At 40.2% G+C, this 13,878-nt stretch overlaps 1 protein-coding gene across 23 annotated transcripts in view; it reads left to right on the top strand.

Moving 5' to 3' along the window:
• KIAA1217 overlaps window positions 1-13,878 on the top strand; it is a 377,584-nt gene that overhangs the window by 339,227 nt on the left and 24,479 nt on the right. For 22 of the 23 annotated variants that reach the window (XR_014689829.1, XR_014689830.1, XM_084510244.1 and 19 more), the window contains 5 exons: window positions 104-279; window positions 7,963-8,093; window positions 8,338-8,485; window positions 10,165-10,666; window positions 11,387-11,567. Coding sequence is in view for 21 of the 23 variants with exons in the window: in XM_084510244.1 (XP_084366370.1) it covers window positions 104-279; window positions 7,963-8,093; window positions 8,338-8,485; window positions 10,165-10,666; window positions 11,387-11,567 (1,138 nt within the window). In the remaining 2 variants the exon portion in view is untranslated. The remainder of the gene's footprint in view (window positions 1-103; window positions 280-7,962; window positions 8,094-8,337; window positions 8,486-10,164; window positions 10,667-11,386; window positions 11,568-13,878) is intronic. The other variant, XM_084510263.1, reaches the window with a different exon arrangement.

Genomic DNA, 13,878 nt, shown 5'->3' with positions numbered 1-13,878 from the left:
GGGGCTGTTTATCCCAACTTATTTCTGAGCTCTGCAATGTATTCTGTTGCCAGGGATGTCAGTCAAACGGGAAAAATTGAAGTTGATTTCTTTTGTGCAACAGCTGCAGAACCAGGAGATGCTGAGGGCAATGGTGAAGAAAGCAGAGCTGGAAATCAATGGCAAAATGATTGAAACAGTGAAGAGGCTTGAAGATCCTGTGCAGCGACAGCGCAACCTGGTGGAACAAGAAAGGCAGAAATACCTCAACGAGGAAGAGAGGATTGTAAAGAAATTATGGTGGGTTGAGAAACTCTTAGAATTTGTTGCTTCTGACTGGCTTTTTTTTTTTTTTTTTTTTTTTTCCCATAGAGTATTAATTTTCACACTGTCTTCAGTGAAACAGCACCTGTGCAGGTTCTTGTAGCTATGTTTCCTTGTACTGATATTGGCTGTAAAACTGTGTCTGTGTAGTAAAAATCATTGGCCCTTGACTGGTAGAGCAGCCTGCTGGGCATGTGCCACCAGTATGAAGAAGTGCTATGTGATGTTTAGATAGAACCTCAAGTGCTTCGGTTGGTGCCCATTGCCTCTTGTCCTGTTACTGGGCACCACTGAAAAGAGCCTGGCTCCATCTTCTTTTCACCCTCCCTTCAGGTATTTGCACACATTGATAAAATCCTCCCCCCCAGCCTTCTTTTTTGTAGGCTGGGCAGTCCCAGCTCTCTCAGACTTCTCTCACAGGAAAGACTCTCCAGTCCCTACATAATCTTTGTGGTCCTTTGTTGTTCTCTCTCCAGTATGTCCTTGTTTGTCTTCTACAAGGGACACAGAACTGGACATGGCACTTGAGGTGCAGCCTCACCAGTGCCGAGTAGAGGGGTAGAATCACCTCTCTTGCTGGTAATACTTTGCCTAATACAGCCCAGGATACCATTAGCTTTCTTTGCAGCAAGGGCACATTGCTGGCTCATGTTCAACTTGGTGTCCACAGGACATCCTGGCCCTTTGTCTGCTAGGCTGCTTACCTGCAGGGTGGCCCCCAGTATGTACTGGTGCCTGGGGCTGTTCCTTCCCAGGAGCAGGACTTTGCACTTCTCCTTGTTAAACTTTGTGAGGTTCCTGTCTGCCCATTTCTCGACCCTATCCAGGTCTCTCTGGATAGCAGCACAACCCTCTGGCACATCAGCCACTCTTCCCAGTTTTGTGTCATCTGCAAACTTGCAGAGGGTACGTACACTCTGCCCTGCCATCCAGATCATTAAATGGAGATGTTAAACAGGACTGGATGCTTTATTGACAACTGGGGTATGCCACTGTTTCCTGGCATCCAACTAGACTTTACACCACTGATAACCGCCTTCTGAGCTTTACAGAATCATTAAGGGTAGAAAAGACCTTCAAGATCATCAGGTCCAACCATCACCATACTACCAATGTCACCCACTAAACCATGTCCCTAAGCACCACATCCAAACTTTCCTTGAACACCCCCAGGGACAGTGATGCCACCACTTCCACAGAAGACAGACTTCAGTTATTGTATGGGAGTGGTGGGGGAATCTCCTAAATAAGGTACTGAAGTGTAATTGCAATCAGCAGTGCCAGTGTCCCTCCAAGACTTATTCAGTGGGATTCTGTACACTAAACTGCAGTTAAAAAGTACTTTGTGTGTGTCTGTGTGTGTGTAAAGACCTTTTGTAAGACTTTTTTTTTTTTCCCAAAAAACTTTGGCTTACCACAAGTGGTGGGATCCAGTTGTTTGTTTTATTCCCTATTCAGAGTAGGAGACAAAATGAAGCTGAAATCAATAAACAGTTTTACTAGTTCTAATGCTCACGTAAGTAGGATGCTATATAATTAATTATTTCTTATTACTGCATTTAGATCACACCTGAAGAATTGCCCCAAAACACAGAGAAGCTTTATAGTCAGCTTTTCATTGAAAATGATGATTGAAGAACCACAGGAGTACAGTTATTGACAGCCGAGGAAAGTAAATCTTTCCTGTTGATCAATGTGTTGTCATTTGAGTAAGATTTGTAATAAACACAGTGCATCTGTAAAGACAGAGCAGAATGTTTCTGAGGACGTATATGCTTGCTGTGAAGAAAAGTTGAGCGTGCAGTAATAGTCCATGCTGGTGTCTATAATCTGCTCAGCTGGTTTGTAGTGTTAACATTGTGTTCTAGTCTCCAGTAATTACTCCCCTGTTCACCACTTTGTTCATGTGTATCTCATTTCTAGATTGTTTGCTCTCTGTGGAAAGAACCATTTGTGTGATAGTTGTTTATAGCATTGCCTCATAAAAAGGATACTGAGTGAGGTCAAGTGCAATGGTGTTAGTTGTTACAGCTGTTCGTTTAGGATCCCACTCTGATTGCAATAGGGTTCTGTTTTATCAGTGTTTACAGAGTTTCTGCTGCTTCTGTGCTCTGCTCAGTTATCAAAGGGCAGTGTCCTCATAAAGCAAGTGTCTGTTATCCTCTGCCAATTTACTTTGCAGCTAAGAAACGTTGAATGGGAAAGTATTGTTCATTTGTTAATTTTGCAGGAAACTGTCTTAAATCATTCATAAGTTATAAATGTTTGTTCAACCTTTTTAGGGGTATGTTAGAAACAAATATTATATGATAAAATTATTTTTCTTCATTTGTGTCCAATGAGATTTCTTTGTCATATATTTTTTATGTTTGCAGGATCAAAGCCTGAAAGAAAAAGCACATCAGATAACAATGCCTTAAGTTCAACAGCTGATAACTGTTAAAAATGGAGGGCATATATCACAAAATTACACACTGAATGTCACTGACAGTATTCAGGAAAAGGTTAATGTTCTATATAGGTGCCTTCAGTTAAGCTAATCTCCCTGCAGATATATAAACAAATGCAAAGCAACAGGGAAACAATTTTTTTTTTTTTTGTCTTTCATCTGTTGCCCTCTTGACCTTTTCTGCATCATAGGACTAGATCAGTAGACTGAGTTCATGCAAGACAGAGTTTAAGGACTTTTGCAATACTTACAGAAATGTATTTATTATTCTGTAGTATGAACTTCAGCTCCATCTAAAGAAATAAAAGGAAAGATCTTTCAGTCTCTTTAAATCTCAGGTTAAAAAGCCCTGTTTTTTGCAATTCTGAAAATTAGCATTGGGAAATTTAAAATAAATAAATAAATAAATTGCTGGTTTCATGCTGTAAACTGCAGAGCTGTCTATGCACACTTCAGAGCAAGTTTTCTGTTTTGCAGCTATTAGTGATGGTGCCTACAGAAATGTGTCCATGTGTGTCAGTTGCAGCAGGATTACAGCTCAGAGTTATCTAAAGAAAACCAAGGAACCCTGTTAAACATAGTGTTTATACATGTGTAACAGTGAAACATACACGCAGAATTAACTGAGTAGTTTTTTTTCTATCCAGTCTTTTCAGCCCGCATTAGAAATGTCATATATTATACTTCCTGGGTTGCAGACACTAGCCTTAAAACTTACCAGACCAAGGGCAAATTGTGACAATATGACATATTGACTAATCAAGTATTTATATTATTAGGAACATTTTACAGTTATTAGTAGTTTATTATGTTGTAGATTATTATAAGCACTTTAATAAAAGGTGTTTTTTTAAAGCAGAGCATTTAAATTACAGTCATCTTTGAACTGCCTGATAGGTTCTATAGTAACTTATAATTTATATTATTGTTAAGAAAAATATCGGTCATTTTTGTAAGAATAACTATGCTCAGATAGCCACTAGTACCACATACTTGGGAAGAAATATAAGAAACTGGCAACATGCTCAGAGTGTATCTCCTTGTTTTCAGTGACTTGTAGCTCAGGGGGTTTTCAAGTCAGAGATGGCATCTCATATCCAAAAGCTCTACATGGATTGTTTACCTTTCACGAAGTTTTTTAAGTTTATGTAATTTTTGCTGTGTACAGCTTTCAGGTTCAAGGAATTCTATAGAGTAACAAATCTCTTTTTTTATTTTTTTTTAAATCTCCCATCTGTCATTCAACCCCCAAACTCTTAAATTATGCAAGGCAGAATATTCACCAACTCCATGCTAGTCATGATGTTATGAACTCTCCCCGCACCCTTACTCTGATCGTGTCTTTTCCAGCCTGTAAAGTCCTGGTTTGCATAGTTACTTCCCACGTAGAAGCTATTCTATACATTTCCTCACCCCGTTGTCTTTTTCTGTGTCCTTTCTAACTCCAGAGTACATCTGTGAGATGGGGACAGGGAGAGAGAAGAGCCCTGCACAGGCTGTAGCTGATGGAAGTATGCCATGATTTCATGCAGTGGCATGGTGATGGTCTTCCTGTCCTCATGGTCCATCCGAGCTTTCCATTCCAAACCCAACATCACATTTATGATGACTGATTAGCAGTTCAAAGATTATGATTATGTATAAAAACTTTAGGAGGTTGTTGGGTTTAGTTTTTTGTTGTTGTTGTTGTTGTTTTTGTTTTTGTTTTTGGGGGGTGATGGTGGTTTGTTTGCTGGTTTTGTTTTTCTTTATATCATGAGAATTACTGTACATTTATTAGGAGTGACTTTGATGTTTGGTTTTCTTCCTGGTCAATTAGATTCAGAAGGTCCATCTGCAGCCGTCTGCAGTCAGCTTTCATTTTCATTCCCCTGAATAATTTAATATCCTTTGGAGATTTTTTGACTATACTATTCATCCTCTTTTCTAAATCATTTATAGTATGTTGAAAAGCACCAGCCCTATCACAGATCCCTATGGAACCCACCAGCAAGCTCCATTCATTGAGTAAGCTGTTCATTGATCCCTTCTCTTTACTTCCATTACTTTATCCATGAGAGAATTTTCCCTCCGCTCTTTGTCCTGAGGCAACTTTTCTTTCTTAAGAGCTTTTACTTAGATACCTAGCTGAAAACCTTTTGGGCTGTAGTTTTTCCCTATGCTTTTGCTGTTTCCTTCAAAGCACCATCTGGATTTGAGAGACCTTCTCTTTACACAAGTCACGTTAACACGATATGTTTTTCCCTGGGTCCGCTGTTTCTTTATTGTTTATTCTTTGTTATGGTATCTATCAATTGCACAGGTTTGGATGTCAGTCTCACCAGAGCACAGACCCTTGGATAGCCCCACCTCCTTTTTAAAAAGTTATTTTTATCACCTGTGACACTTTCTACTACTCTGGTGCCAAAGCAATTTTAATGAAGAAGTTAGATGCTTAGCATTAATGGTTCGACTGTTTCATCCTTGAGTTGCTGTTGAACTCCAGGGCAAATACCATCTGGTCTGGGTGACTTGTTGCCATTCTTTTTGTCAGTTTGTTTTGTAACCTGCTCTGCTGATACTGCAATCTGAGACAGATCCTCTGATTATTTTTATTTTTATTTTTATTTTTATTTTTATTTTTATTTTTATTTTTATTTTTATTTTTATTTTTATTTTTATTTTTATTTTTTGCCTAAAGAAAGATCTCAGCATAAAAGCTTGTCTTAGCTTCTCTCTGTAAAACATAGTTGCAGGAAAATCATTTATCTTGTATTAGCCTTCTGAGACTGCTTTAAGGTGACTGTCTTGTTAATTGGGTTTGCTCAAACAAATCTATAAAGCCAAGTTGTTTTCCCAGTTACATAAAAGAAACACTGGGGACTGCTTCATCTGTTTAAATCTTTGGCTCCTGAGGGCTGAGGTTTCTTTTCCCTTGTAGCTAGCAACCTGAGGCAGTGTAATATGGTATCCCCTGAGCAATTCAGGATCAGTTGTCCTGTTTGATAGTATCACTGCATGGAACTGAAGGTTTTTAAGGTGATCCTTTCCATTTTTGCTCAAAGAAAACAGAAAGAAAGATGTCGTCTTCTAGCTGGAAGTCTTTCCTTTACCCCTGTATTTCCATCAGTTTATAAGCCTACCAAAACATCCCAGTATTGTTCTTGGTTCATTTCTCTTCTTTTCACCTGTGAACAAACTTAAGCTTCTCCCCTTGCCTTTTTCATTGCCTGGTGGATGAAAACATCTGAGAAGCTGCTTTTCCACCTGTAGTCTACAAAAGAGGGGAGAGGGGCTCACCGTATGATTCATGAAGTAGCGCTGCCTTGTCCTGAGCACTGCTATCAGGGTATAAAGGATGGGGAGGATGCATGACCGTAGGGCATCATTCTGGGGGGCAGGAGCCTTTGCACTGCAGTGAGTGATGGAGAGCTCTCTCTTTTCCCAGCTCCTTCCCAGTTTATATCTGCACCCTTCCTTATAGCAGAGGCAGACACGGGGACAGCGGATGCCTGTGTTATTGCAGCCTCTTCCACTGCAAAAATATCCCGAGTAACGTTGCCTTGCTGCCATCGTGTGGTCCCTTGAATTGTTTCCTGAAAGTACACTTCTGCTCGTGGAAATGGTGACGCTGTATTTCTCAAGGCAGAGTCTTTGGGAGAAGTGATCTTAAAACGGGAAGAGCATCACTTAACCCCACTTATGTTTGTGGTCTGTTCAGAAGCAACTTGTGGTTCTTAACCCTGAATTGTTTGATAAGTTCTCAAGTTCCTTGGCTTTGGAGTGAAATGAATTATTTGCTGTATTAATTTAGTGTTCAGATCCTGATACTACTTCTGTTTCTCTGTGCATCAGAAGTACTATTGTATGGTCATTTATTGTTCTGTGTGACTGTATTTCCCCTTTCAATGACCTAATGCAGAGTGGTGCTGCAATGGCTTTTCTCCTGTTACTGGCCACCTACTCCTCTCTTTTCCTCTTCATATTGCCTAGCCACTGAGATGGATGTAGGAAGTGGCCTGAATGAAAATGAGTAATTTTCTGCTGGATTTGCATGGCTGTGCTAGCACAAGAGAAATGTGTGGCAGTCTTTTCCTACCTCTTCCCAGGCAATCTGCCCATACCTTTGTTCCCTTATAGCAACTGCAAAACTTCTACCTGAGTGGATGGGAGAAATGAGGCACAAAATTAGGTTAAAATGGTACCTGACTGTCAGCTCAGAGCCTGCTTTGCATTGTTTTGTAACATGCAGTTAAACTGCTTTCAGCATATTCCTGTTAGTGAATTTGGTATCTCAATCGAGGCAGATTTCTTTTAAAACAATTTTTTAAGAGATGGTTCTTATGAAGTATTCGCATAGGTATTTGTTCTGTTTTTTGTCTAGTTGTGTATAATGCACTGCAGGTACTTTTAAAGAGATTTGTTGAGAGAATTTTTTCTGGGTGGAAATTCCAGCTAAAACAACCTGGTCTCAACCTTATAAGGAAAAAACCTGTGTCCCTCAAAATAAAAATAAATAAAGTGTGTAAATGATTGTGAAAATTTATGTGAAGCAAGGAAGTACTGGACAAGGTATCATGAAAGATGCTGAGGAAGCACCAGATGAAGCCTGAGGAAGCGTGGGACAGCACTTGTTGGAAAGCAGCCTCTGTGATCCATTTGTGAGTCCAAACGCTGACCAAGAGCTGCATACAATGCACACTTGTTGTTTCATTCTGGCTATTTGTGGAAACAGGACGCTGTATCCTGTCTAGAACAGACGGTCAGATAAACAGTTCTGCACCAAGGGGTTGTGAGTGCCAGTTTTTGGGCTGTCACTTTGCCGTTGTGCATTCTTTTGCATGTTATTAGCAGTGAGAAAATATAAGGTGCAAACCTGTGCTGGATGTTATGGTATAGCATCTATGTACCCTTCTGCTAGGATTGGCATTCCCAGAGGGCTGCTGGATGTGTTTCACCACACCATCTGCCCTTTGTAGCACAGCTGCTCTGCACATTTGCAGCATCAGAGAAATCAATGGGGCTGGTTACAAGCCTGGTCCTGTGCTGTGGGCATGAGTGTGCAGCAGCCTCGTGTCCCCTCCTGGTACCCTGCTGTTTTTTTTAATCCCGTGGTATCAGCTTTAAAGATGCCACAGTTGAGGTTTCTGATACAGTCCATTCAATTACATATATTTGATTGTAATGTGACAGTCCTACTTACATTTCATGTTCACTTTTTGTTTTGCCAGTGAGCTGGAGGGATTTGTTGAGGACCTGAAGAGAGACTCCACTGCTTCCAACAAGACAGTGACACTGAAAGATGTTGAAGATGGAGCCTTTCTTTTAAGGCAAGTGGGAGAAGCTGTTGCCACCCTTAAAGGTATGTACTTGTCTTTTTTCCTTTTGGTTATTCTCTTTTGACCACAGTGGCTGAAAGCAATTTTGCCTTTGATCTGAAGGCATAAACCTTCACTTCCAATATATTTAAAGTCAGGATTAAAGGGCTTGTTGCATGGCCCCTGAAAAGAGGCTGACAGTCAACTCTTTAACATTCACCCTGTCATCTGTTTTTCCCCAGGGCTTTTATGATTTCCTCTTGAGCCTCATAGTTGTTGTCTTTGCAGGAGAGTTCCCAACGTTGCAGAATAAAATGCGTGCGATCCTCCGCATTGAGGTAGAAGCCGTGAGGTTCCTAAAGGAAGAGCCACACAAGCTAGACAGCTTATTGAAACGTGTGCGCAGCATGACGGATATCCTTACAATGCTCAGGAGGTGATTTTTTTTTTCTTCAAGCTAAAAAAATTCCTCAAGCATTTTGGGTTTGTGTTCTCCCCCTCTCCACAGGGAACGTAGGGATACGTAGCATGTTTGCAGTATTTTGTAGATCCTTTCTAGAGCCTTCTGAAGGAAAATCAGATTATCTTTTCCTGTGCTCTGTGCAGTGGTTCTCTTCTGACCAACAGTCTCAACTGTCCAGAGCTTATGATTGAAACTAGCTTCCAGATTTGGGAAGTACCTTGATGAGAAAGCTTTCAGAATGTCACCAGTCCCATATGTGAGTTAATTAGCTGTAGGCATTTACAGCATGCTAAGTTAATACAAATATTCTCTGACACTGAAATGTGCATCCCCAAAAATCTAACAGTAAGAAATAACAGGGAAAGATTTGAAGTGGATAAAGAACCTTCTGTAAGAAACAAATATTTTCAATGTGAGTGGGTATCCATTCAAATTCTTTATTCTGTTTTTTGTTTGTTTGTTTGTTTGTTTTTTTTGCAAGATACTTTAGAGAAAGTTTAAATATTAGATAAAATGTGTGTCCACTAAGTGCCAGTGTTTAGCTATGTTTGTCAGAATATATCAGCAGCAGACAACTGCTGAATTATATGAGGCAATAGATACTGGATTTAATCCCCACTCAAACCTCAATGAATTAGGCCAAACTGTCAATGGTCATGGTCTCAATTTTGCTTCCATTACAAGCAAATCTAAGTCATAAATATATTGTTGCTACCATTATTCTAAGGAATGTAGGGTTGACACTGTTCCCATATATTCTGGAGCGTATATAAAATGAATTTGCCAATACTGGCAGAAGGACAAAATGGTTTATGTAACAGGCCTTCTCAGAGCCACCAATTATTTTTCCAGGTAGATAAACATCCATATCCTTTCATATTAGCTTCCTTTTCTTAAAAATGACTTCAGTTATTTCCTGCCTTATCCTGTTTGGGAAATAAACAATGAGCCGAAGTTTTACCAAAATTGTTTTTTGTTGTTGTTGTTTTTTTCCCAGCCAGATTACCTGGAAAGTGTCATAAACTCTGTTTTAGTATTGGAAAAACTGATCACACTTGATGGATAACCAAGCTTTGATGCTCAGCGATTTCACAGCCAGTTCTTAGAAATGGTTGACTCTTTGCATCCTTACCTCATTCTACCCCAAACTTTACAGACAAGACCTTCCTAAAGTACTGTTTAAATGCTTTGTTTTGGCAGTTTGCTAAACTGTTACTTCAGATTCTGTGTAACTACTTTTTCTGTGCTAATAGTCCAGGAATTACTTGTCTAGATTTTGTGTTAAAAAAACAAAACAAAACAAAAAAAAAGTCAACTGATTTCCAGTCTCCCTCTAAAATCAAACCACTGTAACTCATGGTTTGGTAAAAGAAAAGTGCCAATACATTCATGAAGGTTTGTAAACATTTTAAAAGGCAAAAACATCCTCCTATGAGTGGCCTCTCTAAAAAAATGAGCCCCTGACTCTTAGAGAAAACTACAAAATCACAGAACTGACAGCATTAGGAAGAAAAAAAACATCATTCTAATGTATTTGATATAGTTGGTATTTTATAGTTTTTCCCTTGCAAAAGCTTGTTGTTAAATATTGCTCATGACCCACCTGGATGCTAACCATGTGCCATGCTGTTGTGTTCAATTTGGCTGGGCAGACATGTTACAGAAGGACTGCTGAGGGGTGTGGATCCCTCCCAGGCTGTGCAATACTCCACTATGGAAAAGGCCACTGCAACTGAAGCTCTGAAAAGCCAGGAGGAGCCCAAGCATACCCAGGGACACGCACAGCAAAACCTCACAGCAGTCACCTCAGAGTCCCAGGTATCTTCAGTCAAGTCAGAAGTCGTCCCCTTCTCAACAATGACGGTCCATCACGTGCAGAGCTCTCCTGTTGTCATCCATCAGTCTCAGCACTCATCAGCCCTGGTCAACCATGCCCAGGGCTCACCTGCTGCACCCAGCCACAGTGAAGGTCTGCCAGTGAGCGGCCACTTCTCGGCCACCCCACCGGCCCCCCCCCAGGAACCAGCAATAGGATCCCAGCCCACACAAGGCATGCCATCACCACAGGTCTCTGTCAATGGCAACACCATGCAAAGTCTTTTCATTGAGGAAATTCACAGTGCAAGTACCAGAAACAGAGCTGTATCGATTGAGGTACGGTGTCTTCTACTCACCCAGCTGTTGTCTTTTTGTGTCTGAGCTCCCAGTCTCGCTCCTGAGACTGAAGGTGGGATTTTCAAATGCATTATGAGAATTTATATGCTTAACCTCGAACTACACCACGCACTTCTGGATACCCTCTGATTTTCAATGCAACAGTATAACATGTAACCAAAATGAATACCTGTGTTTTTTAATAAACTTTATTTTTAAAAATATTAAATAATTACCCTATTTTTGAACAATAACATATGATTCTTTGGCAACACTTGCATTGATGAATTTCATTCACTCTTTAGATCTCCATGTTCCTTATTATGGAGAGGTAAAGATGAAAGAGTGTGAAGTTTCAGTGGTTTCACACAGAGCTATAGAGCAAACCCACAGCTGAACTCTCATGTCTTATTACAGACAAGCACTTTAATCACCATGTGATGTAATAAACCATCAACCCAGATTTAAATTTTTCCTTTGTTCTTTTAGTGAGCAGTGGCCACTGTTAGTTTGTCTTGTGTTTGTGCCACATCTAGCACAATGAAAGTTGGAACTATTGTTCAATTACAGTTCCATTATCTTCCCTCTAGTTGCTGACTAGAACTGTAAGAATCATGGTGAAACATCATGGTGACCTATGATGTTTACATGTGCATTTTTTAAAAAGTGATCACAACAGAAATCGGAGAGGTAAACTGATCCTTTACTGTTTTTGTCTAGAAAGCAGAAAAAAAATGGGAAGAGAAGAGGCAAAACCTGGATCACTATAATGGAAAGGAATTTGAAAAGCTCTTGGAAGAGGCCCAGGCCAACATAATGAAGTCAATTCCTAACTTGGAGATGCCTCCCCAACCAGCAGTCCTCCCTAAAGGAGATACAGTGGAAAAACCTGAAGTCTCAGGTGAGGTTTGCTAGAGCAAATGGTGCTAAGTTGCATATCTGTAAAAGATAATTTGTTTTTTTACTTTCTAAAATGGTTTCAACCTAAAGATTTCTGTGTTCTTGAACATACCACTGAGTAGTCCCTGAGGAATAATGCAGGTGCAGCTGTCAGAACGAAGGATTCTATCACAAAAGTAGTGATTTTGCAGATGCCAGTGTGGGTGACCATCTGAACACAAATTTCCCCATACAGCAAATAAGTGGGTTTGTCCTCTTAGAGATGAAAGATCCTCATAAGTAGGAGAGTAAGCATACACCTTGATTTTGACAGAGATGAGAGTTTCTGTACACTATGTCTAGTATACTGTGCTCATTTTTGCACTTAAAAGTTCAGCATTATGGAGGGCTGTGGAAAGAACCACAAAGATGTCAAGCACAAATGATTTTACCGTCAGAAACTTAAGAAGCACTTTTTGTAGACATTTTTTATCAAAAGAAAATCAAGACATTCCTGAGGTTTCTGAGGATAAGGTCTTTTAACTATGTACAACGAGTTCTGACAAGTTCCAGCACTTGGAAGCTGATGCTGCAAAAAGCCAGATTAAAAATTAGGTGTCAAATTTTAACATTCGGAGTAACTAATCACTGAAGCTAGTTTAATTATCAACATATTGGATTCTTTGCCACTTCAAATATTTAAGCAATAGTACATTTCCTTCTGAAAGGCTGCTCAGATACAAGTTCTGGGCATGATGCAAGACCTACTTGAAAAAATCCTTAAACCTCTGCAATGTGGGAAGTCAGACTGCATGATCTTAATGGTCCTTGCTAAGTGTTTTGGACCTCAGAAGTCTGAAAAAGACCTATTAGCTACATAACCAAGTTATCTTGGAGAAGTGGCTAGATATGTAGGAATAAATGGAAGTGACTTTTGCAGTAAGGATTCGGTCCACCCACAGCTATGGTATAGATACACTGAGTTTCAAGTTTAACTTGAGTCTGACTGTGACCCCCTAGCAAAAAAAAAATTATCATCATAATGAGTTGATTGAACAGAAGTATCTACAAGACACATGAATCTGCTCAGCAGTTGGTGAGCTCTTACATAGAAATCCCCAAACTCAATCTTTTGACTTCAAGGAAAACTGAAGGAAGGAGTCAAGGTCACAGTGATGATGATGACCAGAGCTCTGGACACATGGCCTGTAGGGGACAAAAAAGAAACCATTGGTTTTGCTTAGCATCAGGAAAAGAAGGCTGAGGAAGCACAAAGGAGTCTCTAAATACATAAAAAAATCTGCTTAAAAAAGGAAAGACCAACTTGCTTTGTGTGGATAGGACAGAAGTAGAAATTGGCAATTGCAATCAGGAAGATCCAGGTTAGGGATTAGGAAAAGCCTCATAATAGTAAGGAAAGTGAAGTATTGAAGAAGGCTGCATGAGGCGATGAGGATGTCAGAACCCCATCATTGGAGAAAATGGTTTGTGCTAACATAGATCAAGGATTATATAGGTATAATCCTTCGTGGAAGGCAGGTTTAATGGTGTAATGCTCTGTGGTAGCATCATTATTGGTTTTCCTTCCAGTCCTATTTTTTCACAAGTTAGCATACAAATCCACATGTGAATTTCTTCAAAGTTTAAGGAACAAAGAAGCTGCCTCAGCCAATGGTATTGTTAATCATGAGTCAGATGCAAAATTCTTACCCAACTACTTACAAATGTAAAAATGTTGGAAATGCCCTGTTTGGTCATAGCAGTGTCCCTTCCAGCTCAGTACTCTGCCTCTGACAGAGGTGACAGAAGATGGTCTTTATGGGCAGCACAGAAACCTGGCCACTTTCTGCAGTCTGCTACGACACCTCCAACACCCCAATTGATGTTAAAGGGAGTATTGTAACCTGCTCCTTTTCATATCCATTATGGGTATGTTTTTGACCTTTTAGCCATTAATTCCTCTAATCTCTTTTAGAACCATTTGCCTCCCCACTACAGCAAGCTCCAGGAGCTCACTCCCATCCTGCAGAGGAGCTTTCCTTCATCTGTTTTACATTCATATCCCACCAGTATCACTGAGCTCCCCACAGTTCTCATATTTTGCAGTTTGGCAAACAACACTTCTTCATTCCTTTTGTAAAACCATGAAGGCAGTGGATGAACCTCGATCATATCCTGGAGGTGCCAGCCTACCCTGCTCCAAACTGCAGACTTGCAGCCTTTCTCATCCCTCCATCAAGGCCAACTGCTCCCTTACCAGGCAGTTTCACTTGCTCTTTTCTACCTCCACTGTGTCCTGGAGATGTGAGACCAGAGCTTCATGCTGCACTCAG

This window comes from Aythya ferina (assembly GCF_964211825.1).
Source record: "Aythya ferina genome assembly, chromosome: 2".
NCBI classification, from domain to species: domain Eukaryota; kingdom Metazoa; phylum Chordata; class Aves; order Anseriformes; family Anatidae; genus Aythya; species Aythya ferina.
This window is presented reverse-complemented; position numbering and strand designations above follow the sequence as displayed.